This window comes from Pimephales promelas, chromosome 25, assembly GCF_988280905.1.
Source record: "Pimephales promelas chromosome 25, fPimPro1.hap1.1, whole genome shotgun sequence".
NCBI lineage: Eukaryota > Metazoa > Chordata > Actinopteri > Cypriniformes > Leuciscidae > Pimephales > Pimephales promelas.
Window position 1 is genome coordinate 19,038,756 of NC_142793.1, and position 25,803 is coordinate 19,064,558.

Below are 25,803 nucleotides of genomic sequence, written 5' to 3' on the forward strand. Positions count from 1 at the left end.
CAGGGATTTCCCACACAAAACGCTCGTCTAAACACAGAATAAAAAGTGATGACGCAACGCCACTTTTGCGTTTTCTCTTCAAAATCGTTTCCGTGTAAACATAGCCTTAGTAGCTGACGAGAAGGAATAACTTAGTTAAAAAAAAACAATGTAGTAGGAGGAGAAAGTCCAAAATGTTTTATTAAGCATTTGAATATATATACACATTTTTTTTTTTACAAGACTGTTACATAAAACCATAGATATTGACCAAAAGGACCCTGGATGAAACGAATTGACAGAAAACTTCAGCAGCAATTTTTGAACCCACAAATTTAATGCGGATTGTGAAAACATGCAGTTTTCAGATTTTCAGTTATGTGACAGGAGTGTGTGATTGATTAGTGGCATTTCCTCAGTTTCACTGTTTTTAAACGTGGTTCTGGTCAATTACAGAGTATTTGGATCTGTGCAGTCAAGTATCAAAAGTAACAAATAACCCTCCCCACTCGGTTAAACCTTAAACGGCGCGTATTCTGCATTGCAGTAACATTTACCTTCTCTAGAGAAGTCAAGCGGATCATTTCAGAGATGACGGGACATCATTTCTGCAAACGATTGGCACTCAATTTGTGGTATAAGAAAAAAATGTTGGGTTAGGGGGGCTGGTATACTGTAGTTTAATACTGTACTTCTGTTGCTGCAGTCAAATGCACCATGTTAAATCTTTTTTCAACAAAGTTGGTCATCAAAAAGTTGACTTGCCCAAAATCGAGACCAATTCATTGACCACATTTTGCATGGGCTATGATGTTTGAATGACATTTTAAAGACGGGAAGACAATCCCGTGGTTTAAGGCTAGCTTCATTCAAAATGAAAGCAATATGGGATTGGATGAAGAAATATGCTTTCATTAATATGCATACAGGATGCTCACCCTCTCAAGGACCATCTATATCCAAACTAAGACATCTACATCCACATACATACAAAAAAGGGTGTGGGCAGGGAGTAGTGGTGACTGTCTACATAAGATACACTGTATTATTGTAAGTTCACCATAAATGATATATATATATATATATATAAAAAGGTCACGAATGAACAATGCTATGAAATACGTGCAAGTACGAAGAGCTATAAAACCCAACTTTTACCTCCCTCAATTGCACATCCTCTTCCTTTTATTTCAAACTCCAACTTAAGTAAATGAAAACCGAAGACTGTCTCAAATGCAGTTACATCTAACTACGTTCTTGATCCATCTTCCGACATTCTAGACTCATTTGTAGGATACGTACAGTCGGCATCCTTTGAGACTTGTGTTGGTGGTGTTTTTGATCTCTCCATTCATTCACTTACATATCAGCATCTCTTCTGCAAGCAAACTGCAACACCATCACCATATCTCATTGGTCACATTGCCTGACTTTATTACAATAAGGATGGTATCCATATACCATAAGGCTATATATATGATGTTTTAAGACAACTTAACCCAGTTTAACCCTTTCTGTGCCTTTTTATCAAATGTACACATTCATCTATCAGTAGGTTAAACGGCAGGTTAAGTCAAATTTGAATAACCCGAGTCACATTATATGGACCTAGAAGTCTTTCCAATGTAAACTGTCAGATAAAACAACTTAAAGGAGTAGGCCCGATAATCTCAACCCCAATGAGGCACAGCTTATCTCTTCATTGTACCAACCCATCAATAGCCGTTTCAGCTCGCCTGAGTGGTACGTAGATTGGTTGACCCGCAGCCGTTTCCAGATTGGTGAGCTCCTGAGGGAACGAGGAAGCCCGGTTGTAGTCCTGCAGGGGGAGCAGTGGAAGACAGCGGGGCCCCCTGAGCCCACTGAGGCATGCTGTAGGTGGGACAGGTGTAGCCAAACGACTGATTGCTCACACACAATGAACCCTTTCGTCCAGTTGTGGGGTTGACGTTGGCTGGCATGTGACCACCCATGGAACAAAGCTGACCTGGTGCAGAGAATTTACGTGGCAGCATCTGAGGAGGAAGACAGTTTTTTTTATTATTAAACGTAGATTTGATCTTGACCCAAAACATCCACAGAACAGTTTCAGGCAATATAAAGATCATCTTTAACTTTTGGGCACTTATGATCCATACACAGCACCTGCTGCAGTATTTCAATCACTAAAAACTGTGTAACATTTTAAAATGCTTAATGTGAAAAACGGATAAAGACTCAGAATGCACCTTATTAATGATGCACACTATATACAGGTGAGCAGATGAGCCCAGAATATGAATGCAATGCACTAAATGAGTAAATGTTCTATTTACAATGGTGTTCTATGGAAAAATGCTTTTATGTTCTGGGTTCATCTGCTTGCCAGAACATAGTATGCATCACTAATAAGGTGTATATTGAACTTGGTCTTCATATATCACAGTCTTACTACATTAATCCTTAGTACAGACCTTAGAAAAAGGTGGGGATTTCTGTAAGGTGTGACGTTACATGAAAATTGTGTATTTACTATTAAAGCCTAAAATATACTTTAGTTGACACAAATGTGTTTATATTCTAAGCATAAAAAGTCACACTTCATATTCTGGCTATACAGACAAAAAGACTGTGATATATAAAGACCAAATTCAATATAAGTGACAAATCTAAATGCCTCTGATTAGCCACTGCATTTATAAGCTCAGCTTTGATTGGTTATAAATGCTCAATGCTGCAAAAACGTGTAAAAAGTAATCTGGTGCAACATGAGCATATCTTTGTAATTCTTCAATCAACACTTTTTATTAATTTTCACTTTAATTTTGACCACTGTGGTAGATTTATTCTATTTTTGCAGGGAAATTTTTCTTGAATTTAGGGTTAATTTTTGTTAAATTTATGGCATTTTTGTCCTAAGCCGCCATTAATTTTTGACCCTGCTGGCTATATATGTATCTATCTTGTGAACATTCTCCGATAATCTATATCAAAACTAAATTATGTTCAATATATTTTTTTTTTACTGATTTAGAATGAACATACACCATGAGCTTGTGTGTTCTTTTTGAAATCTTTCTTGACCTGTGGCATCATGTTCTTGGCATCCCTGGCCCAGTTATCAACCAACTGATGGAGGTCATCTGTGAATGTGCCCTTGCGTGGCAGATTAGTAGCTGGGGCTTGGTCCTGGTCATGACTCTGTCCGTTCTCTTCTCTTACTGGACTCGTGGTCCCTACAAGTTACAATCAATATTCACCGATTAGCAGAACTTGAGCATTTTGATTAAAAACATTAATTCTCCAACTAAAATGCTGAGTCATACCTTGCACTTGAACATTTGAGCTTGGTACAGTTTCAGAAGTTGAAGTCTTCCCAGTGGCAGACTGGCTGACTGAATTTTGACCACTTTGTACAGCCTGCTTGTTCCCTGGACAAAACCAAACAGCAGTTTAAGGCATTTGTTCACAAGGCCTGAGCAGGATGTTACAGTTGGATGTAAACCACTAAACTCTGATACCTTGAAAAGAACCGGTGCCACTACCACTTCTTGACCGATTCCCCTTGCCCTTAGTGGGTCTCCGCCTTCCTGACGCAATGGCCACGGTGGGAGGGACCACCACAGAGGGCGGCGTTTTGCCCAGACGTGTAAACAGTTCCTCGATTTCTTTTTTCTGTTTATTCTGTAATGCCTGGATCTCAACCATATGTCTGCAAAAAGAAATAAAAGGGGATCAAAAATTGATAACTAATTGCTTTTGTTGAGGAGGATGACAAATTGTTTTTATTCCTTTTTTGTAATTTGCTTTGGATAAAATCCTCTGCTAAATGCATAAATGTATATAAAATCGAGATACATGATTCTCTTTACAGAGTCAAATATGAACAATTGAGGTCTCAAAAAAAAAAAAAAAAAGATCAAGGTACCTCTCCCTGAGCTTGTTTATCTCTCCTTTAAGGCCCTCATCTTCTGGTTCAGAGTCATTGTCACTGCTGAGGTAGTGATTGGTGATGGACATGCTGGAAGCGTTCATTTTATGCTCTTTAGCGATGTCCGGTCCCTCAGTAGAGCTTATGAAGAAGGTCTTTCCTTCTGCTGGGGTCACTGAGAAGCGGCCCACCTTGATGTCAGTGCTGGAGGTCACCTGAAAGCGGCCGACTGTAGTGATAGGTGAGACGGGTTCAGGGTTGACCCTAGGAGGGGTCTGAGATTTATGAACTGTGTTTTCAGGGCTAGAAAGAGATGATGTTGATGAGGAGGATGACGATGTTGTTGAAGAAGGGGTGATGGAAGAAGATGAGACTACTACTGCTGGATCTGGAGCACTGCCTGGGTCTTGATCACTGGTCACAGAAACCTGCAATGTAGACCAAGGATGTGCATAAACTTGCCGTTTAAATCTTTCAGACATTAAACTATGAACCCTAGTGCACCCTGAGTAGTCTATAAGGCTACCTGAAATCGGCCAAGTTTGAAAGCTTTTTCGAGTTGTGATGTCACTAGCTCTTTCTCCTCAGTGCTTGTCTGTCCGTCTGGTTGATTTACAGCTGTGGATGTCTTTAAAAGAGAATGAAAAAAAGTGTAATAATGCTATAACAATGTATTAATGGGTCAATGACAAATAAGAGTATCTACAATAAAAGCCTAAGAAAAAAATAATAAATAAAATTGTAGTTTGAAATTAATGTGCCAAGTTTTTAGAAATGTAGTCACTTTACACTACAAAAGGAAACATCAGTGTACACGCTCCAATCTTTGTTATATATATATACACCATTGTAAACCAGGGAAAGACAAGATACGTTTCTATATAAAAAAAAAAAAATCACTAATATTTCATTTGTAATAGTTTTAGTAAAAAATTACTAATCTAATTTATGTATAAGATTCATGTCATCCAAATACCAATATAGATACTCAATTAGCAACTTTCCCCACCTGTGGCCTTTGTGGTGACGGATCTGCAGATGAAGTTTGGGCATGGCTTGTAGGTGTCGCAACGGCGGCAAAAGCACCTGGTGCAAAATTCCCACTGGAACTGAGAGACAAACTGGGAGGCGTTACACTGGAGACCAAGCCAGGAGTGATAGTGTTGGGTGGGGAGGATGTAGATGGCTCTCCAGATCCATCAGGTTGAGTGGAGGAGCTCTGAGAAGAGTCCTTGAACAGGGAACGCAGTTTCTGGTCTAAAGCATGAATGTCTTCAATTCCAGGGGGCTTCCCCTGTACATCACCCTCACCATCTGTCCCAGTTGGTTGTGTCACGGGGATAGAAGAGGGGCAGACTTGAACCTGCTGGATGGTAGCTTGAGTTTGATCCAAGCCACTGCTCTCAGCCTGCTGACCGACAATGTTTTGAGGAGTCTGGAAAGGGGTAGGACTTGACAGCCGACGTGGTTCTGGTGATTCAGTTGGGGAAGGAGATGTCCTTCCTGTACTGGTTTGCTGAGTAGTGGTGGATGGTGTAGACGTGATTTCTGTGACTGCAGTGGCTGCAGGTACAGGGCTCTGGTATAATGACTGAGAAGTAGGAGGAATACAGATCTCTGGGTTAAGACCTCCAGGTGTGGCTGGTACCACAGAAATCTGTGTTGAACCAGGGGCAAAGTTGGCTTGTTCCTGCTGAACACTGCTGGCTGATGTGGGATCAGATGCTGGAAATGAGAATGCATGGATAAAATCAGTCTGAATGTTTAGTAATACGTTTAAGTCATTTTTTCTGCAGATGTGTAAATCAGACCTGGTGCGGATTCTTCAAATGATGTGTTTGCAGAAGGAGGTCCAAACAAAGGTTCCCGAAGTCTTGCTTCAGGCACTGGACTAACTATGAAGCGCCGGCCTGCTGAATGTACAACCTGTGCTGCTACGCTTGGTGGGACACCTGTTAAATGTGAAATATGACAAATGAGGGGGGGGGGCAGACAAAATGTAAAAACATCACTGTAAAGAACACTTACCAGGCACACTGGATGTTAAGATTTCAGGTACTTGCTGGGCCGAATTATTGATCACCTAAAATGACAAGTGTTATGAAGGAGAATTTCATTTGTAGTCCAAAAAACTATTTCTCAAATTTATTCTTATGATCTGAAAATCATAATAAACACCTGAGTTTGGCTGTTTTTCAGAGCTTTTCCATTTTGATCTGCAATCTGAATGACCTCTCGAACCTGGTCTATGAAGGAATCCCGCTCGCTCTCCAAGATAAAATCACTATTGACCTGATACAAAACGAAGAGAATTTACATACAACTTAGGAAAAAACTATCCTACACCACTATGAGGGGTCGAAAAATAATTTTACAAATGAATTAATTTTTAAATCAGCAGATGGTATGTCCGACTCAGGGGGTGTGTTCTAATCAGTAGTTGTAACCCCTTTTTAAATTTCACAGACTTCACGTTCCACAGGCAATTCACACAAAGTTTTTTTTCTTTTCGTTTCTCAGTGCTCATTTTCCAGTGAACATGCAATAGATGGACATATTTGACCGTTGTGTTCACGTCCTGGTGTCTCACGTATGACATTTGTAAGATGCCATGTCATGTTAAAATAAGTTTTAAATCACATGTCTTGAGATACATGCACTAGGTTTTTGCCTTTGTGAAAATTTTTCTAAATGCTTGCATGTTAAATTTATGTAAACCGCCAGTTCTGTCTGAAGAGAGTGAAAACAGACGGCACAAAACATAACATGTCATAATAAAAAAACTTGCATCTTAATTACAACCGAATACATATCAAATCAGTAATAAAAATCATTATTTCAAATGGAGGTCAATGCCAATTCCCAGGCCAATCCACTATACTGACAAAGGGTGAGAGTAAGAGAGAGAGAAAAGTTTACCATAATTTCAGCAATTTCTACAGGATTATCTCCATCCAAATCAAACTTGAATGTGACCATCTTCCTGTTGTGGGTTTCCAGCTGACATTCAGCGACTCTGTCACCAATATTAGAAATCTACAAAAACAAACAGATCAACATTTCAATTAAATTAATTCTTTCATAAACTTGTACATTTTTGTGCTCGTAATCACACATTGTTATTATAGTAACACACACACAAATATTAAAAAACAAATATTAGACTTGGGCCTAACTTACATTCAGCAAATTGAGCTTGCCCTTAGCAATCTTTTCGTGGCGTGAGCGGCTGCGTACAGAGCGACGTTGGGCTCGTTTCATAGAGCGACCCTCGTGCCTGCCCTCGTTCCCATCGCTCAGACCAGATGCAGCATCGGAATGACCACTGAAGGAACCAAAAACATCATTGGATCACCTGCTCTCTAATGGAAGGTCAATATTAATACACATGAATTATTAAAAAGATGTTTCACCTTTCCGTGGAGGCTGGAACCAGAGATGTTTGAGGTTGTGTCTGCTCTACTGGCTGCGGTTGGGACACACTCAGTGGTACCTGTAATAGAGAATCAAATTAGAATCCAAGTTACTTTTAATCATTATCACCTATAACAAACAATCACATGGAGAAGGTGGTCTTCATCCAGACAAAAAGGCTTATTGTAAATTGTTGGTTTGTGTTGACTCAAGCCTACAAGGTTTTGGGAGGAGAGGGTGAGGTAACAGGAAGTTATAATGTTCAGAGAGTTTTTCAATGGGTGCCAATATATAGAAAAGACGTTGGCCAGTGGCCTTTATAATGTCTGCATACACACACACACACAACAATTTATTGACAGAAAATGGGACATACACTGGCATTTCAAAAGTTTGGGGTCAGTAAGACTTTTTTTAATACTTTTATTCAGCAAGAATAACTTAAATTGATCAAAAGAGAAAGTATTGACATGCGTACTGCTACAAAAGATTTGTTTAAAATAAATTGTGGGTTGAATATTCGTGGGTTGATTAAAAAGGTGGGAGGAGTCGGAGTTGAGAGGAGAGAAAAGAGTCATAGCTGTAAAAGGTCAGAAAGTGTTGGATGGCGGAGGTTGGTTTCAGATGCGTAATTGAGGGGGAGATGTGTATTCCTTTGTAATGAAATCTGTAATAAGATTTGTCCAATGGCTAATGTGAGTTTTCCAGTTCATGAGGATAGTTTTCTTGGCGATGGTTAGAGCAATGATGAGCATTTTAGAGTTTTTAGTTTTATCAGTGATTATTGTGAGGTCCCCCAGCAAGCAAAGAGGTAGCCGACTCTCGTGGATAGTGACTGTGTGACCTCTTCCCAAAAGTGTTTGATTGGAGTGCAGTGCCAGGTTGCATGAATGTATGAATCTGTAGAATTGAGAGAGAGAGAGATTGACGGGAGAGGACGCTGGCGTCGGGTGTTCGCCGCTTCTCCGCTTGCTAAAAACTGCAATAGTTTTACTAATCTGTTTAACTGTTAACAGATAGTGAGCCTTCTGTCCGAACTTTCTTTTGATATTAAAACAACTTGGCTCGGATATTTTCTACCTGGGGCTGCATTACAAATAAAATTCATTATTATTATTATTATTAATTGTGATTGCAATGTGTGCAAACTTCTGATGTGAAACCCATTTTAGCTAATCTATTGACCATGTAGTGTGTTCTGTGAAGTGTTTTGTATTGTATTAACTGAAGATTCACATTTTTTGACATGAGATAGCTTCTGGACCCAAATCTGTCCAGATCATCTATTGAAAGATAATTTTCCCATTTTATTAAGAATATTTCGGCATCTTTCCGGTGAAAAGCTTTTGAGATTAATGAAATTATTTGGGATAATGATTTGCTAATCATTTTTATGTCGACATTTGTAAGTGAAATAGGATGATAGTTAGATGTGATACAAGCGCTGTATTCACTTTGCATTATGTTTTATTTCTGTTATTGTTCTACTAAATAGTGGGTATAAAGTTAATCAAAAATGTTCGTAAAACTCATCAGGGAAGCCATCTGGTCCTGGTGCTTTATTATTTTGCATGCGTTTCAACGCATAATGTTCTTTTTCAGTGATTTGTAATTAGAGAGAGTTAATTTTTTCCAGGTTAAATTTTGGTAAAATGTTGTTAGAAGAATTGGGTTATGTCTTCTTGGTTTGGGTCCATATGACACAGTTTTTAATGTATTTTTAATCAAATAAATACAGTATTGGTGAGCAAAAGAGACTTCTTTCAAAAATGTTTTAAAAAAAAATTACCAACCCCAAATTTTTATATACTATTTATTCTGTATACTAAATTACTGACATTTCCTTTTCACAATATTTCCTCAAAATTCATTAAAAACTGAGCTTGTTTCAAAATCTACAAACATTCTTGAATACAAATACATTTTTTATAGCATTTTAAATTATTTGCAAAAATATTGTGTAAAAGAAGTGTAAATATAATATTTAGCTTTTTGAGTACCATTACAATTTTTTTTAAAGACGTTACATTTTTTGAATATTCATTATATTAGCTCTCAGTCTCAGCATTGTAGATTTTGTTGTCAGAACTAAAAACCCACATCAGCAAACTACTAATTCACACACCAGTGTTAGGCACAGCTAGTACCTGACAAGCCTGATATAGAAAATAGAGTTGTTCAGCATTTGGAGGTGGTGAGAAAACAGGAGGACTGAGTTGACATGCCCATATCTGACAAACATGTAAGAGCAGCCAGCATGCAGGAAAGAGATGGAGAAGTAAAGAACAGTAGTATTATTGCATGAACTACCAATAAGCTTGGTGTTGTGCATAAAGTACAGTACATTCATCAAGCAACATGCAGGCCAATGGAAAATGTAATATCAGCCACCAGAGGGCACTATTCATGCTGTACCTGTAAGACTTGAGGGCCCTGCAGTGGCTGAGTGGGAGCGCTGCCATCTTGAGGTGGTTGATGGTACTGTAGGGGGACGGTAGGCTGAATAGCAGGGGGCAGAGAGGCTGCCTGTCCCAACATCTGAGTGGGGAGTTCAAGTATACATTAAGAAGGGATATATAACTCTGGTTTATGTTAAACAAACAACAAATCCATAGAGCAAGATGTTTTTGTCATTATGTAACTGATCAAGTAAAGTGTACCTGGGGTGTGGCTGCAGTTCCAGTCTGGGGGATGGGGACTGGGGACAAAGTACTGCTCAACTGCTGCGACTGATGTAGAGAAGCAATTTAGAAATTTAGCAATTAAGACAATGTTTTCAGATGAACACAACAAGCTCTGTTCAAAAACCAAGACATTTAATGTGGATGTTGTGTTTTTGGCTGCGGATTCGGGTTACGTTTGTCATTGAGTATGTGCGCGAAATTATGTGTGGGTGCTCGCGTCTCATATGATTGTGTGTGGAGAGTGTGTGTGCTCATATGAGTATAGAGTTCCGCACATCTCATGTGTGTGGAGTTTGCGTGTATGTGTGTGAGAGACTTTAGGTGTCGTTGTGCATTTCATATGTATTTGTTTGAGCATTCAGCAGTATACATGTATGTTTGACTATGTGTATGCAAGTGTTTCATATATGTGTACGTGAATGAAGTTTGATTTAAGTCCTACACGGCGCCTTATATATTGTTGTCCTTTCGTGTGAAATATAACCAAACTGTAGAGCACTTCTGCCTCGATGCCATGTTTGCGGCATTCTGAACCAAAACAAAGCAGTGCGTGACGTCATGACACATTTGCAACGAGCGGGACGATAAGCGGAATCATTAAGCAGGCGTGCTAACGATTCTAAGGAATTGGTTCACTGGGCACCGGTTCTGATGAAGAACCGGTTCTCGGTTTCCATCGCTAGAGGCAGGGCTAATGTGCATATTCATGGTTCTGCGCACACTAAATGAAGCAAGTGTGTAGAGACTTTTTCACAGGAAAAAAAATAAAGTTTATATTGTGATCAAAGATGAGGGATTTTCAGGGATAAAATTATTGAATACCATGGGACTTTAACAAAATAGACAGGAAATGGCTCACCATGCTTTGTGGATGGCTCATGGTATGCTGTGACTGTGGATCAGTCTGTATGGTGCTAAAAGATGTGCCTGGCTGGGCAGGGTGAGTCTCAGGGACAGTCACTGAACCTTGAGGGTCCACAAAACCTACAGATGCAAAATACATATATATTAAATTATGTTTTTCATCATAAATGTCTAGTGAGTGTCCAACACATTTATTTTAAGTGCTGTTTGTTATACTTCATATTTATTTTTCTTGTCTTTACATATTGTGTAAAATGCTTTGGCAATGTTGTATGCAAACGCAATTATGTCAATAAAGTATGTTAAATTGAAATAAGACAAAATGACAGTTTTGCTACTAACCGGAAACAGAAGCGCCAGACTGCTGCAGTTGCTGGTGCTGGTCTGCTTCTGGTTCCTCCGACTCGATGATTACTGAGGCCAGAGTGGGACCAGGGGGCTTGGCTGTGGTGTTAGTATCTGGTCCAGGCTGTGAGGGATCATTCTCCTGCTCCATCTTCTTTTTTTCTTGTTCCTCTCTCACAAGCTTTCTCTGCTCTCTCTTACGGGAGATCAGGGAAACTCTGTCCTTAATGGCCTTTGCGATGGTCTTGTGGTCTCCCTCGCAAACATAGCCTGAGTCGACCTGGAGGAAAAAAAAATACACATAATTCAACTTCTAGGATAACGATCAGTCATTATTATAGGTGACCAGGGGGGATTTTATGTACTGTATTATGTACAAGTCTGTGGAATTAATATAAATATTGATAATTGCATGGAAGTCCACAAATTAGCCGTTTGAATCATGAGTTGGGTAACAGAATAGAAACCCAAGTATCTTTACCATTTCTTGGGCAACATCATCTGGGACGTCTTTACTCAAGTCAAAGGAGAACTCAATGGCTTCATTCTCTTTGTATTTTCCTTTAAGTTTCTTTACATCCTCAATGCGCAGCAACAACTTTATGGCCACTAGCTCTCCATCATCCTCCTCAGCCAGTTCTACACGAACCCCAGTCTCCTCCTGGAAAAAGGCATGACTTAGGAGGTCCTTGATGCAATACCTAAAAAAAAAAGAAAATGGAGATGAATCTATAAAACACACAAAATCTCATTTAAAACTTAGGACATGCACAAATAACATTAATAACGCGTGTCCAAACAGAACTAACCTAAGCAATCTCAAAATAAATCATGTATCTTAGATTCTATTACCTAATTAAACAGGCTGGGAGCACACATTAAAAAGGAAGTTTAAAAATATTTTATTTTGTATTTTATTCAATATATACATGTGTATATTACATTACAAATGTTATCAACCAACTGGCTATTGGCACAGGCGAGTACTAATTTTAGGCCCTGCTTTAAGACATTGTGACAACTACACTATCATATTCTGTGAATGTCGGCCCACCTCTCGTCTTTATTCTGACGTATGCAACCCTCAATGATCTCCTTCACTTCAGGAATAGCCACTTTGTCGAAACTGCCAGGCTTCACCCCCTGCAAACACGGCACAGGAAACAATCAAATTACACATATGTAGAAAGATGGCTTTAAAGGGGTCATGAATTGGGAAGTCAAATTTTACTTAATCTTTCGACATATAATTATTATATATAGTCATTGTACTATAAAAAAATATCCTATAAGTTTAAAAACTCAAAACTTCCTTGTTAGTCCAAAAACAGCTTTTATTGAAACCAAGAACAGATAATGACTTGTTTCAGATTTTGTCACATTATTATATCAAAGTGCAATGAAAGACCACCTCTGCAGAAGACTAATGCCTACTTCTACGATCGCCTTTTTAGCCCACCCACCGATTCACATGTCACGTAGTGGTAAATAAATGTATATACAACTATAATGAATCCGACACAAAAGTGTAAAAGTGTTTTTACCATGTGTCATTATTGCTTTGTTACAGATCGTTTGATATGTACGGATTAATTTATATTGTAGTGCTGCGGTCAAACTGAATAGTTGTGGTTTCCTGTTCTTTCCTTTGCTTAGGCATTTATGGGGTTAATGCATTGGATTATTATCAGATATGGAAGAAAGCATGTAAAGAATGTTGCTTTTGTTATTGTTTTTTTATTTTATTAAAGCCATTCACTGCAATCCTAAATAAAAGCTTCAATGAGTGAGACCTTGTTTGACATCAGTAAGATATTACAACACGTTTCAATCTATTTAAATCTGAAACCGACAATGCATAAATTTTTCGCTTTATCGAAAATTATGAACTATGAATAGCCTATAAGAACGACAGTGTGACAAACGATGGTACATTCATTCATAATTTGGTTTACAACCAACGTGAGTTTTCACTTGTAAATTATAACTGTTAACTCCAAGTACTTAAAAATGTATATGCTACAACCAAGACTTATAAAGCATTTATAATACGCATAAATGTTCCAAATTATTTGCAAATTCTTCAACTAAGTAACTTTTGATGTATTTTTCAACATCAGAAGTTTTCGAAAAAATTCCACCCATGGCATGTAATAGCAAGGACACTGAAAATTATATTAATATGCAAAACGATTACCCATCATAGAAGTGGGCATTTACTTCCAACTGTTGAATGCCTGTTAAAACAGAGTGTTTTAAAAAGAGGATAGAAAATAGCTATATATAAATATATATATATATGGGGTGTAACGATCCACGTATTCATATCGAACCTTTCGGTTCGGTATGCAATACGCTTTACAAACCGAACGATTCATTGGACCATTTTTCCTGCTGACCAAAAACCGCCACAACAGGATCAAATGGCAGGAAATTACAACGGAACTAATTTTTTTGTGCTACACGGACCGTTTATCAGTTTGGATCAATGTCAGTGCAAGCCGATCTTGATCAAGCAACACTGTCACTACCTGTCTATGGTCAATACACAGCGCTAAGAGATCCAGTAAAGAAAGCATTTGAATTCACAACTGAAGCAATAACATCGCCGCGAGATCTAGTGAGAAACATTCAAATGTCTGCGTTATTAACAGATCAAACAGCGCTGACCTACAAACCAGGAGAAACATCGTGCAATGAATTAACTAGTTATAGGCAACAGCAACATTCTTATAGTTATAGTAATCAGCAACATTCACCATGGATTTAATGTAGCAACACTAACTGTAACCATGAAAGTTTAGGTGAAATAGTAAAATGCTTTCAAGTATACCACATATCTTTTTCCAGCACTTCAAAACTGAAAATATACAACAAATATTATACATTATTTGCTCATCCTTCAATGATTACCACCATTTATAAAAATTTCAACATGTATGAAAAAACATTTAAAAATAAATTCTCCTTTTTTTTCTAGGAAATTTCCCTGCCATTTCTTTCCTTTTGCTGTATCGAAAACATACCGAACTGTGACCACACTGTATCGTATCGAACCGAACCATGGCTTATGTGAACTGTTACACCCCAAATAAATAACTAAAATTATATATATATATATATATATATATATATATATATATATATATTGGATTCGATTAATCACAACTAACCTTTGCACAGCCCTAATATACACACACACACAAGCAGTTTATGACCTGTTTAACTTGAGGCTGGACTTTCTAAAGGCTTCAAAATTTGTATCACTCAAACTAAATTTTGCATGTATTTCTGTCTGATACCATTTTGTTTCATATCTTATTGGTTTTGTGAGAGGTCATGACTTAAGCATTTACTGGTAGAGGTAAAAAACCAACTTACCACTGTGTGAGAAAAAAGCAGAAAGGAAACACCCCCAACAGAGGGCAAAAAAGGGATAAAAAGACTAAAATAGTGCAGCAAACAAGGGGGAGGATGAGTGTGCGGGGGCTCTCTCCTCCGCCAGTGAAGTGTGGACTTACGCTGGTGACTCTGCGATAGATCTGAGCTGCATTCTGACACTCGGAGTACGGGTACTCAGAAGTAGCCATCTCCAGCATACACATCCCAAAGGCATACACATCCACCGACTCGTCATACTTCTCCTCATACATCTCAGGCGCCATGAACTCAGGGGTACCTTAAATTAAAAGAATGGTTCAGAACTCTCTCAGTACCCTATTACACCCTCTCAGTGAAGAGGTGAGAGGAAGATGATGCTGTCGCTGAAGACCGCTCAGGTACAATCTGTGAGAAAAGAGAGAGGTAGAGGGAAGGAGAGCAAAAGGGGGATAGAAAAGTAAAAAGAAAAAAAAAGAAAAGGGGGAAACTGTCCTCAGTTAGACCGCAGTGATAAGAAGCCCAAGTTTCTCCATGTAAGACCTTCAAGGGCAGGAATGAGTTAGAGAAAAATCAAACTGGTGCACAGGACTCACTCAAAGGCCTGGACTGACTACATGACTCTAAACAAGGTAGCCTGAATTCAAACAATCACTGTATTTGCCCAAACTGGATGTTAAAATGAGTCCATGGTCAGAGGGCCTTATGCTTTTAATCACAAGACCAAACCGAAGAACTAGCTATAGAAAACATAAACCTTTCAAAAACGTCCTACCTTTGGGTTAACCTGTGAAGAAAAGGTTGAGCATTTCAAATGTCACACACTCCAAAGCTTACTGAAAAGTGAAGTTCTGTGCACCAGGCAAACTAGTAACCAAGTTACCCATTGACAAAGGTCTCACACGGACAAACTTCCCATATTTATAATGGATTCAGACTGATGTGTCGCATAATACTGGTGGACTTACCAGGCTCATTTCTGCGTACTTACTGTCTGTACTGCAGTACATTAAATAATCCTTAAAGTAGAATAAGGGGAGACCTGAAGTTAGAGCCTAAGGCTTCCAAAACAAAACAAAAACACAAAGATCTCAAAGCTAAAAGTATTAGGGAGATGAGCAGAGAGTTTAAGGCTTTGAGCTCCAGACACTGACACACTGAAAGAAAACAAGCATTTCCTTGTGGGGGGAAAAAATGAACAGATTCATTAGCATCATCATTAAATCATGGTTGACTGAAGAAACAGACCACAAATTTCCAAACCAGAGCAAAGATCACTCACGGTACCTGCCAGCCCAGGGCTCAGCTCTAGCTCTAGTGTTATTCCATGATCAGATCAGGTTTCCCTGCAGACGAGTCACAAAATACCTACAACCACTCCACAACTACTTACACTGTCTGAGGGTACCTGAAATTGTGACAATGAAGACAGAAGACCAGAGTAAAACTACATTTAAACTAAAGGAGGGTGTCAAGAGACAACTTCCATAAAGCGGGAGCCCTGGTTTGCTGCGGTTCGATCGGTCAGGGAAACGCTGTGGTCTGCTTTCTCACCACTGTTATTAAAACGCGCTTTGAAAAGAAGCAGAGGAAGAAAAGAAACACGGAATGAAGGATTTGCTTTTCCCCCAACCACAAATCTGAGTCTGCCAATTCAAATGGATTTGGAGGCGGTAACACAGTTGCAAATACTTAGCCGTACCTATGACACTCTTGGCAAAGGAGGCTCTCTTGAGGGTAGCCAAGCCCAAGTCTCCAATCTTGACTGATCCAGTAGGTCCAGTGATGAAAATGTTGTCACACTTGAGGTCCCGGTGGATGATAGGAGGCGACCTGGTATGAAGGAAGTGCAGCCCCTTCAGAATCTGCCGGCACCAGCTGCGCAGGACTTTGATCTTCATCTCCTTGAACCGTTTTAGATACCTACAAAGGCACCGAAAACAAGTCAATCATAGCAAGTGGGCTCTGAGACAAACATGGTTAACATGACAGGAACAAATTAGAGCACTTACGTCTTGAGAGTTCCAGATGTCATGAGTTCAGTCACCAGGACAATACACTTCCTCCCTTTCAAGGATGACTCCCAGGAGTCGTAGAAACGTACTATGTTGGGATGCTGAAGGCCTTTCAGCATTCCGGCTTCCTCTTTAAAACGCTGCCGCTCTGACTTGGATAACTTGCGATCCTGAAAAAAGATTATTTTCAGTCATATTTTACAATATTAACTTTGTCAGCAAATGATAAAAATCTACGTAGGGAAATATTTCGCTTTTGCGTGATTGCACAGATTTATATTGAAATGACATTCAATTTGACCACATCTTTAATAATCAATCGTATCACTGGAAATCTACCTATCTGCAGAGATCAGATCCAACCCTGATCCAAAACACCTGACTGTAACTATCAATGCTCCTGAAGACCTTTATTAGTTGGAACTTGGCAGGAAATTAGATATCCAGGAACAGGATTGGGCACCCATCATAAATAAAAAAAATGTTCTACTTGTGACAAGGAAAAACTAATCAACATTAATGGCAGAAAAAAATACTTCTGCGAAAATTTTTATTTAAAACTAGGATTAATTTAAAATTTAAATTTATAAATTTATATGAATCACATTTTATTCAAAATATTTTATACATTAAACCTCTAAACTTGAAATGAATGATAAATAAGTGCAGTCAAAGCAGTTGAAAAGTTTGACCATTTCATTATTATTTAATTTAGATAATAAATATAAACCAGATTTGATTCACCTTTCTTATAAAACACCAAAATCCCTAATCTGCTTTAAGCATGTTCAACACCTCTAACTTTTCTTTGAAAAAAAAAAAAAAAAAAAAAAGTTCTGTCTTGAATTGTTTGGTTTTACCAAAATGGTTTTACCGAGGGGGAAATACTGCAGCGGCAAAAACCGCAAAGTACTTGCCTCAAACCCAGTCAAGCAAGTAGATAGAACTGCTGTGCGTACGACTACAGTTAAAACAATGCACACAATTCAAATGGTATTTCTTGGTTGACCTACATTTGGTGTGGTCAGCTGCCATTTTTAGAATGAGAAACATTTAGCTGTGAGTTTACCATTGCCAAGCTCAGCAGGGGTGGCCATTCACCCTCTAGCTAGGGTTAAAACTTAGAGTAACACAATTCGAGGTCTTTAGCACAACATCTTAACGGGGTGAAGCCAATTCAAGGCCGATTGATGCAGGTTAAAGGAAGGGGGACTCTGCTTTGCACCCCACCCTATGACAAACCTACTTTCTCTCTCTTCCTCTCTGGCTATTCCAAACATGTGGTACACTTAGTCTGTGGCCTGTAGGACAAGGCCAGCTAAGCGTGGGAGCGTTTCCCCAGAGAAGGGACGGACCGCACACTGAACTCCAGCATGAGGATAAAACTCCTGGCATGAATCTGACTCACGTGCAAGGGCACATACCACTTCAGGCAGAGGATAAGGAATTAGGATTAGTGAGAAGATCTGAAACACAAATTACTAGGGCTGTCAACCGAGAGGGAAAAAAATAATAAAAACGTCTTATTATTCGCACTTAACATTAAAGTTTTTAATACACTTTTATAATGCTTTCACATTGTATCTACAAAATAAAATGGGAACAAGAAAATACATTATATTTTAAACATTTGTTTAATAGCATCTTTTTACTAGTAAGCACTATAAATAAAGCCCAGTATAACCAATACCAGTACTGATACTGATGTCTCTATTAGGAAAAGGCAGGGAAAGGATAACAAAAAAGTGGATTCTGCATTATTGCAATAAATATTTTTAACGTATTACATTGATTTTTTTTTTAAATAAATAAATAAAACATTAATTTTGACAGCCCTACTAATTACCTAGAAATACATTTAACAATTACACTGAACAAAATGATTAACGCAACACTAGTTATTGCCCCCATTTTTCATGAGCTGAACTCAAATATCTAAGACCTTTTCTATGTACACAAAAGGCTTATTTCAGAGGGCCAGACTTTTATTGTGGCCAGCCTAAGGCACAGCACACCTGTGCAATAATAATGCTGTCTAATCAGCATCTTGATATGGCACACCTGTGAGGTGGACGCATTATCTCGGCAAAGGAGAAGTGCTCACTAACACAGATCTAGACAGATTGTAAACAATATTTGAGAGAAAAGGCCTTTTGTGTACATGGAAAATTCAGCTCATGAAAAATGGGGGCTAAACAAAGTTTTGCATTTATAATTTTGTTCAGTGTAATTAAACTGACAACATAGTTTAGTAGGTTGGCAGAGATCTGACTGCTTATAAGGGGGGGGGGGGTCGCACAGGGAGTTCATTCATAAACTTCTCATGGAAACACAAAGCCCAGATCTAACTGAAACCTTGCTCGTTATTTTTTACACAAATAATATTTATTATTTATTAAACAACTATTCTATACAAATAATTACTTACATTTAAAATAACAATAAAATATATGTAAATGTACCAAGTACAAATCATGTAAAATGGAAAAAGACATAAATTGATTGAGGATACTATTGAAGGGTTAATGGATTTACAGGGGTCCATTAAAGGGATCAAATGCAGGGAGAAAGGCAAATGCAGGCAATTGGGGTGAAACTCAAGCAGTCACTTGAAAATCAGTAATATGCACTTGCAACGATGACTTTACCTAGCTAAATAGACTAGATATTGGTATATTGAATTGGAGGCTTAGAGGGAACTTCTGTAAAGAGAAGCATCTGACATCCATTTTCATTTTCTTTTTGTGGTGACCTACATATTGTTCAAATGTGTTTAGCATGCGAGAAAGGAGGGAAATGTGGGAGGGGAAGATCCCTGAGTTTAGCATAAGGCGCTAAAGACAGATGGCATTCTGAGGGAGATACACAGGCCCTTCTCTTTTCTGCAGCAGTGCAGCTTAGAAGAACACATTCAGTTGTGTCGCACAAGACAGGGCAAAAGATAAAAATAGGGACAGTGAGACATGCAATGCGAGAAAGTGATGAAAAGAGGCTGAAAGCTAGAGAGAGGCTTTTGTTTCAAATGGAGCTGGCTACGTCTGAGGGGCATGAGCAGGAGAACAGCAGCTCACGTGATGCTGCCTCGTCATCATTCTGCAAGAGAAGAGGCGGCAGGGGGTGGAGAGCAGCAGCAGTCAAGCCTGACAGTAAAAAATTGCTTTGGTGGTTAAACTTGACCTACTTTTGAAATCGCACCTTTATGTGGCACATCAATACATAGACAACTACTATTTAACAAAAAGAATAAAATATAAATGTATATAAATGTAAAAATACTTCTAAGTGGGTTACAACTTAAGAGCCAATGATTTTCCGGCAGAGGTGCTTTCGCTATGTGGTCTGCCAGCGACAGTTTCTCTTGTGCTCTCTTGTGCAAGCACACCTCACCGCGATTACTCATGCTTTTATAATATCATAAACCAATAAAAGCTGAATGATTACAAGGATGTATTCATTGTGTAATTATGCCATAGCATACAGTAAAAAAAGCTCATGTTTCTCATGGTTTATAAACTATTAGAAAAAATGATTTAGGAAAATTTGTTTTTTGTAAATGACTGTAGACTCTTTATTTTGTGCTGTATCTAGTAGTAAAGAGGAAGAGACGATCATTTCATATGTGCTCTGAAGCTGCTGCTTCTCTTGAACTGAGGCGCTAGCAATCTGTCGCACCACATTAAAGAGAGCCAAAACTGTATTTATTGTTTGAATTGCATAATTAAACTGATTTTTTTTCTGTAAACACACAAATGACAGAATTTGAAAGCTGGGATCATTTCATATCAGAAGTAACAAAACACAAAAGCTTATTACGAATTATTAGATAGGAGGTGTGCTACAAAGCTTTGTTCAACAGCAGACTATAAGATTGACTATTGGGATTTAAGAATCGATGTTCTTCAAACTGAGAATCAATTCAAATCAACAAATCTAGATTTTTAACCCAGCCCTACACAATATTACTGTTAAAAAAATATAAAATAACAGCAGCCTTTATGAGCACAGGAGACTTATTTGAAAAACATTTAAAAAGAACTTACTAACCCCAAACTTTTAAATGGTAGTGTAAATTCACAACTGCGAGATCAATTTCAAGAATAAAGTCACAATGTAAGATAGAGTTGCAGTTTTTTCTTACTCTGACAAGAAACTTCCATAGCAATTAGACTGTCCCAAAGTACACTTTAAACAAACACTAACTATGATTTACGGCATGCCACACCACTTGCACACCTGGTGGTCTAAAATAACCCAATTAGGAAATGAGAATTTTCTATTCAAGGATGATATTACAATGCTGGGGCTATGGCGAAAGATGACAACAGCTATAAAAACACTGGCCAAATGCCAGATGGGTTAAGTGTCAGGGGTGTGTGTATTGAGAGACGCTTCAGAGGTGAGATGTTTCAAAGGTGTGACTGTGACAATAGGACCAGTAAAAGTGCCTTCCTTTTGGTAGACATTAGAACACAAAATTAAACAAGAACAATTCCAACTGATGACACATCACTTGGAAAGGTGTAGGTGGAGCATTTAAGTTAAAATCAAAGTAGTCATAAGTTTGTGTCATTTCAAGGTGCTGCACGTTCAATCAGTGAAATTCAGCACGTTCAATCAGTGAAAATAAAATCAGATAGACACCAACAGACTCCAAATGGGGTAGTACACCGATCCGACAAAACTCGAAGCGTCTGTTGCCATCTGTCAGTTCTGTGTGAATTGGCCTTATTTAAAGAAAGAACTAGCCTAGGCCTAGTTTCACAAATACAAGAAACATACCTGTAACTCGCACCATGCTACCTCCACCGTGGTTTCAGTATCCAGACCCTTGTAGACGGTCTTGAAAGAGCCACGTCCTATTTCAATGTCAAACTTTAAGAAACGGCCATCCGGCGACGTCCCAACTGCATTTGTCTCAACTTCCTCAATTTCATCCTGCTCCTTCTTAGCATCCCGTAACTCTGCCTCTACTCGTGCCTTCTCTTTACTTTCTTCATTGTCTTCTTTCTCATCCTCTTGTTTCACGTCAACACTATCTCCAGACTTCTGCTCCGCAGCCAAACTTGGTAATTCTGCAGAAAGAAGCTGTCCGGCATTCGCAATCGACACTGGCTTTGACTCTACGGCTTTCTCCACACAGTCAGCAACCTTCTTTTCTGGTCCAACCAACACTTTAGCTTGTGTGGCCACAGAAGTGGCTTTGGTTTCCAGGGCAGGTGGTTCAAAAACAAGAGCATGGGAGTCCGTCGAGATGGGTAGGATTGCGTTCTTGCTGGGCAGTTCCAGCGCAGTAGCATTGGAGTCGTTGATGACGCTGCGACGGAAAAAACGATGCTCTGCCTTCAACAGTTCCCGCTCCATTGTGTGGTGGCGACGGCGGACCTCGACACCAAGACGCTCACCCACCAGTGTGTCTGAGCTGGAGCCGTTGACATTCTTCGAAGGGGGGGAAAGGAACTTAACCATCTTGTTGCTGAGATTTTCTGACATTTCTCCACCCAGTGGAGTGAAAAGTCAGGTTAAACTTTACATGCTATCCATGCATGGGAAAAAAGGCAATATAAATATGGGAAAATGAAGTGAAAACTCAAACCTAATTCCTCTCAAAACAGCAATTCAAATAAAGTCAATGCTCTTGCAAACTAAACTGTTGGAGTGGAGCACAGGAAGTCCTTGGTGATAAAAGTAACGCAGGATCCATGCACAGATCACAACACGTTGATGATAAAAAGGAGACCTCACATCCAGCTCATCCATCCTGCGAAAAACTGTGGGGTGTATTCAATCCACATAGGGGTCTCCTGAGGGGGCAGGGCAATAGCCCACTGAAAACTGTGATGATCACTTTCGACTCTTAGGTCATGCCAGGGCACAAAGTTTAACCCTTGCACCTGATTCACTGAAAGAGACAAAATATACTTTAACCAAGGTGGGTAGCCGCAGTTTACAAATTTACACTCAACTTAAAAGTATGCTTCTACACATTGCAATGGCTTTCCCAAAACCAAGCAAATATTAACCAGTTCAAATGAGGTTATGGTTTACTCTCGCTTAATGAAAAAGCAAGGATGTAACACTAAGCAAGGATCCAACACATAAAAATAGACCAGTCATAATGAAACTATGAGATCAAGATAGAGCAGGAGGAAGTAACTCTTTGATTTTTGACATTTAAAGCAAATTAATTTTGTTAATGGATTTCCCAACTAGCTAATTTATAAAATATATATTCTATCTAAATGTAAAAAACTAAGGTAACTTACATCTTTTGCTTTTTTGTATATTTAACAAATCGTTTGACGTAAATCCTTCAAGACGGTGAACAAGCAGTATCTATCTTCGGTACAGTGAACATATGTTGCGGGATTAGTAAATTAGATTCACCCTCACCATGTGAACACCATACAGTCCACAGTCTCAAATAAAATAAGTAACGTTATAGTGAAGACTTTTTTTTTCCTTTGAGGAACACAAAGTTAAATAGACTACTGAAGAATTTAACTTACTGGCTATTTTTCCCCAAACGCAATGACTAGAAATGGCGAATCAAGATGTTAAGCCTCAAAATCGGCTTCATTAAACAAACGTCATTATGTCAGTAACTAGTTATCCCAAGAGTCGTGTGGACTAATTTTATGATAGGGTTAGCTATAATGTAACCGGTGTCCATTCACAATCATGAAAAATAACTAACAGGAACTTTTCGTAATTTCTCTTTCTTTAATATTAACTTACACAGAATAAATTAAGTCATAATCGGTTAAACAGACGGTTGACGAGTGAATTAATTCTTGTTTAGATTAACTACGTTTTCCCTTTAAGTGATTCTATTTCCACTTATTATATCTGGTGTTGACCAAAAACCGGCTAAAACCAAGGTTAACTACTAGTAAATAAATAAATATTAGTCAAGGCCCCGTTTAGTTTCACAAACGGCCGTTTTGTCAACACATTTAAGACAAAAACTTACCATAATGTTAAGAGTCGTCGTCGTCATCTTCAGTTATCGGTGAATAATCAACGGCCAACTCCAGGTTTAACCGGTAATTCCCCAACGCGCGTGCTCAGTATTTGAAACTACGTTTAACCGGCGGAAATCAAGTGAGAAACTAAATGTATCTCGCTTAACGGATTTTTAGCCGGTAAAATTGCGCCAAAATGGCCAAACGTCGGTTACTGTTCCTCAGCTCAGAACCGTCTCGAGCGATACGGCGAAGTTCGAATGTCAAACACTACAACAACGTGCCGCTTCCGCTAATGGTTGCTCGCGAGACTGCAGAGCAGGTTCTCTTTGTTATTCCCTTTCATCTGACCTCGATTCATCTTCCTTGTACACTCATCCGCTGCATGACGTCGCGGGTGCAAACGACGCAGTTCAAGTTGACGTTAAAATATTTACATCTACAGGATGCAAAACAACAATCGAAAACCCTTGAGACTATATCCATTTATGCCGCCACGAAACTTGGCTTTGGGTGCAGCACGCTCGCGAGCGCTTCCTTTGTGGCTCTATTGTTTACAGTTCAAGATCCCACACAGATGTAGACGATTTACACGCACTGGGTTCAAGGCTGCGCAATCTGCTCATCCCGTCGATTCTCGACATTTTCGCCATCGCACAAATTCATGTTACATGAATAAACCGGTTCGTGATCAACAATAACCCAGACTCTGTCCACTCCCCCTGCTTGTCTAATGTCTATCTGGAATAATCTCTTACAGTTAGGAAATAGCGCCGCCTGCCGAGGCATCACGCGCATGTATGTTTTAAAGGAACAGTTCACTCAAAATGACAATTGTCAACGTTAACTAATCATGCATGACTTTATTTCTTCAGTGGAACACAAAACCCTCAGTCACCATTCATTGTTTTTGCATCCTTTTTCATAATGAATAGGGTCGGAGACTGTTCTTATTCTCAGTGTAATGCCATGATAACTTATTAAATATAATGCCCTTTTCACAAGATAATAAAACAAGTCTCTGATGTCCCCAGAGGGTGTATATGAAGTACTAGCTCAAAATACCCCATAAATATTTTTAAATAGCATGTTAAAATTGCAACTTTTTAGCATGTTAAAATTTCAAAAACTTTCAGGCTTTTATGTTCAAACCGGAGTCAGACAATGATGGAGATACTCAAGAATCAGTGACATGTATGCAACAGGACATTTCTGAATGGTTAGTTAAAATTAAACCTTGTCATCATTTTATTCATTTCTCTCTTCTTTCTTCTAAATAGTTAATGGACCCAATTCACTTCTGTTGTATTTTCCCCCATGTGGAAGTCATTGGGGTCCATCAACTGTTGGATTACCCATGTTCTTCAAAATATATTATTTTGTGTTCAGTAGAAGAAAGAAATTCATTCAGGTTTGAGGGTGAGTAAATGATGACCGAATTTTCATTTTTGGGTGAACTATCCCTTAAAAGGATGGTTCAGGATTTTGGACAAGTTAGCCTTATTAGTGTTATTTATCAGTGGAGACTGATAAAAAATTTCATTCCAGTTGCATAGTTCGCCGGTGCTAGGCTAGAGCGAGTCAGTGGTAACTGCTAGCCTGCCATTAAAAACAGTTTTACCCACTTCACAGTACACCAAAAGCAAATAAATTATAACACCACCAGACTATCGATGTAAATGTCTGTTAAGAGAATAATGGTAAAAATCAAACATTTGTCACTTTATCTTAACTAATGTAATTGCTAAAAAAAAAAAAAAAAAATCTTTGGATTTAAAGGACAGAGCGATTCACTTTGACACACCTAAAACATACCATAGCAAACCTTCAAAGATATCAAAGGTTCCAGATAAAAAAATATTCATATTGCTAGAAAATCGAATAAAATAAAGAATCAACAATATTAGACAAACAAAATTACATGCATTTTAAGCATATTATAGAAAAAAATTCAGATTGCTATAGAAAATAGAATAAAATAAAGAATCAACAATATTACAATAAAAATTACAGAAAAGAAATAATGCATTTTATTATTAAACTGAAACAAAAGAATATCATCAGCAATAAAGTGTCAATAAAGGTCTCAAGATAAAAAAAACATTTTAAAACATTTTTTAATCCTATGAATGAAGCTTAAATGATATTTGATACATTACATTTCTAAAGCTTCTGAATGATCAATTTTATCAAGTCTACTGAAATACCTTTTGTACACAATCGCTGTCTTGCCTTGCCTTACCATCAATGAT

The 25,803-nt window shown here is 38.5% G+C and overlaps 1 protein-coding gene across 2 annotated transcripts; it reads right to left on the reverse strand.

Annotated features, from left to right (window-relative positions):
• Positions 1-162: 162 nt before the first annotated feature.
• On the reverse strand, positions 163-24,295 carry wnk1a (WNK lysine deficient protein kinase 1a). Of its 2 annotated transcripts, none has more exons than XM_039657753.2 (24): positions 23,560-24,295; positions 21,369-22,488; positions 16,587-16,759; positions 16,277-16,497; positions 14,718-14,875; positions 12,251-12,339; positions 11,678-11,897; positions 11,194-11,476; positions 10,847-10,971; positions 9,964-10,032; positions 9,719-9,841; positions 7,303-7,382; positions 7,070-7,214; positions 6,809-6,925; positions 6,068-6,181; positions 5,918-5,972; positions 5,701-5,841; positions 4,899-5,614; positions 4,416-4,517; positions 3,887-4,317; positions 3,480-3,670; positions 3,285-3,389; positions 3,004-3,194; positions 163-1,994 (listed from the first exon to the last, which is right to left on the reverse strand). In XM_039657753.2, the coding sequence occupies exons 2-24, from the start codon at positions 22,077-22,079 to the stop codon at positions 1,707-1,709; spliced, it is 4,848 nt and encodes a 1,615-aa protein (XP_039513687.2). In that variant the 5' UTR covers positions 22,080-22,488; positions 23,560-24,295; the 3' UTR covers positions 163-1,706. The 2 variants fall into 2 exon arrangements, with proteins under 2 accessions (XP_039513687.2, XP_088983937.1); XM_089127811.1 differs by having other exon boundaries at positions 3,043-3,194; positions 23,560-24,294.
• Between the last annotated feature and the right edge of the window lie 1,508 nt (positions 24,296-25,803).

Coding starts and splice junctions, on each gene's coding strand:
- wnk1a (XM_039657753.2), bottom strand. CDS start 22,079: ATGTCAGAAAATCTCAGCAACAAGATGGTTAAGTTCCTTTCCCCCCCT. Junction 11,477..11,677: donor ATGATGTTGCCCAAGAAATG/GTAAAGATACTT, acceptor TTTTTCCTCCAG/GTCGACTCAGGCTATGTTTG. Junction 10,033..10,846: donor TGAGCCATCCACAAAGCATG/GTGAGCCATTTC, acceptor TCTCTACATCAG/TCGCAGCAGTTGAGCAGTAC.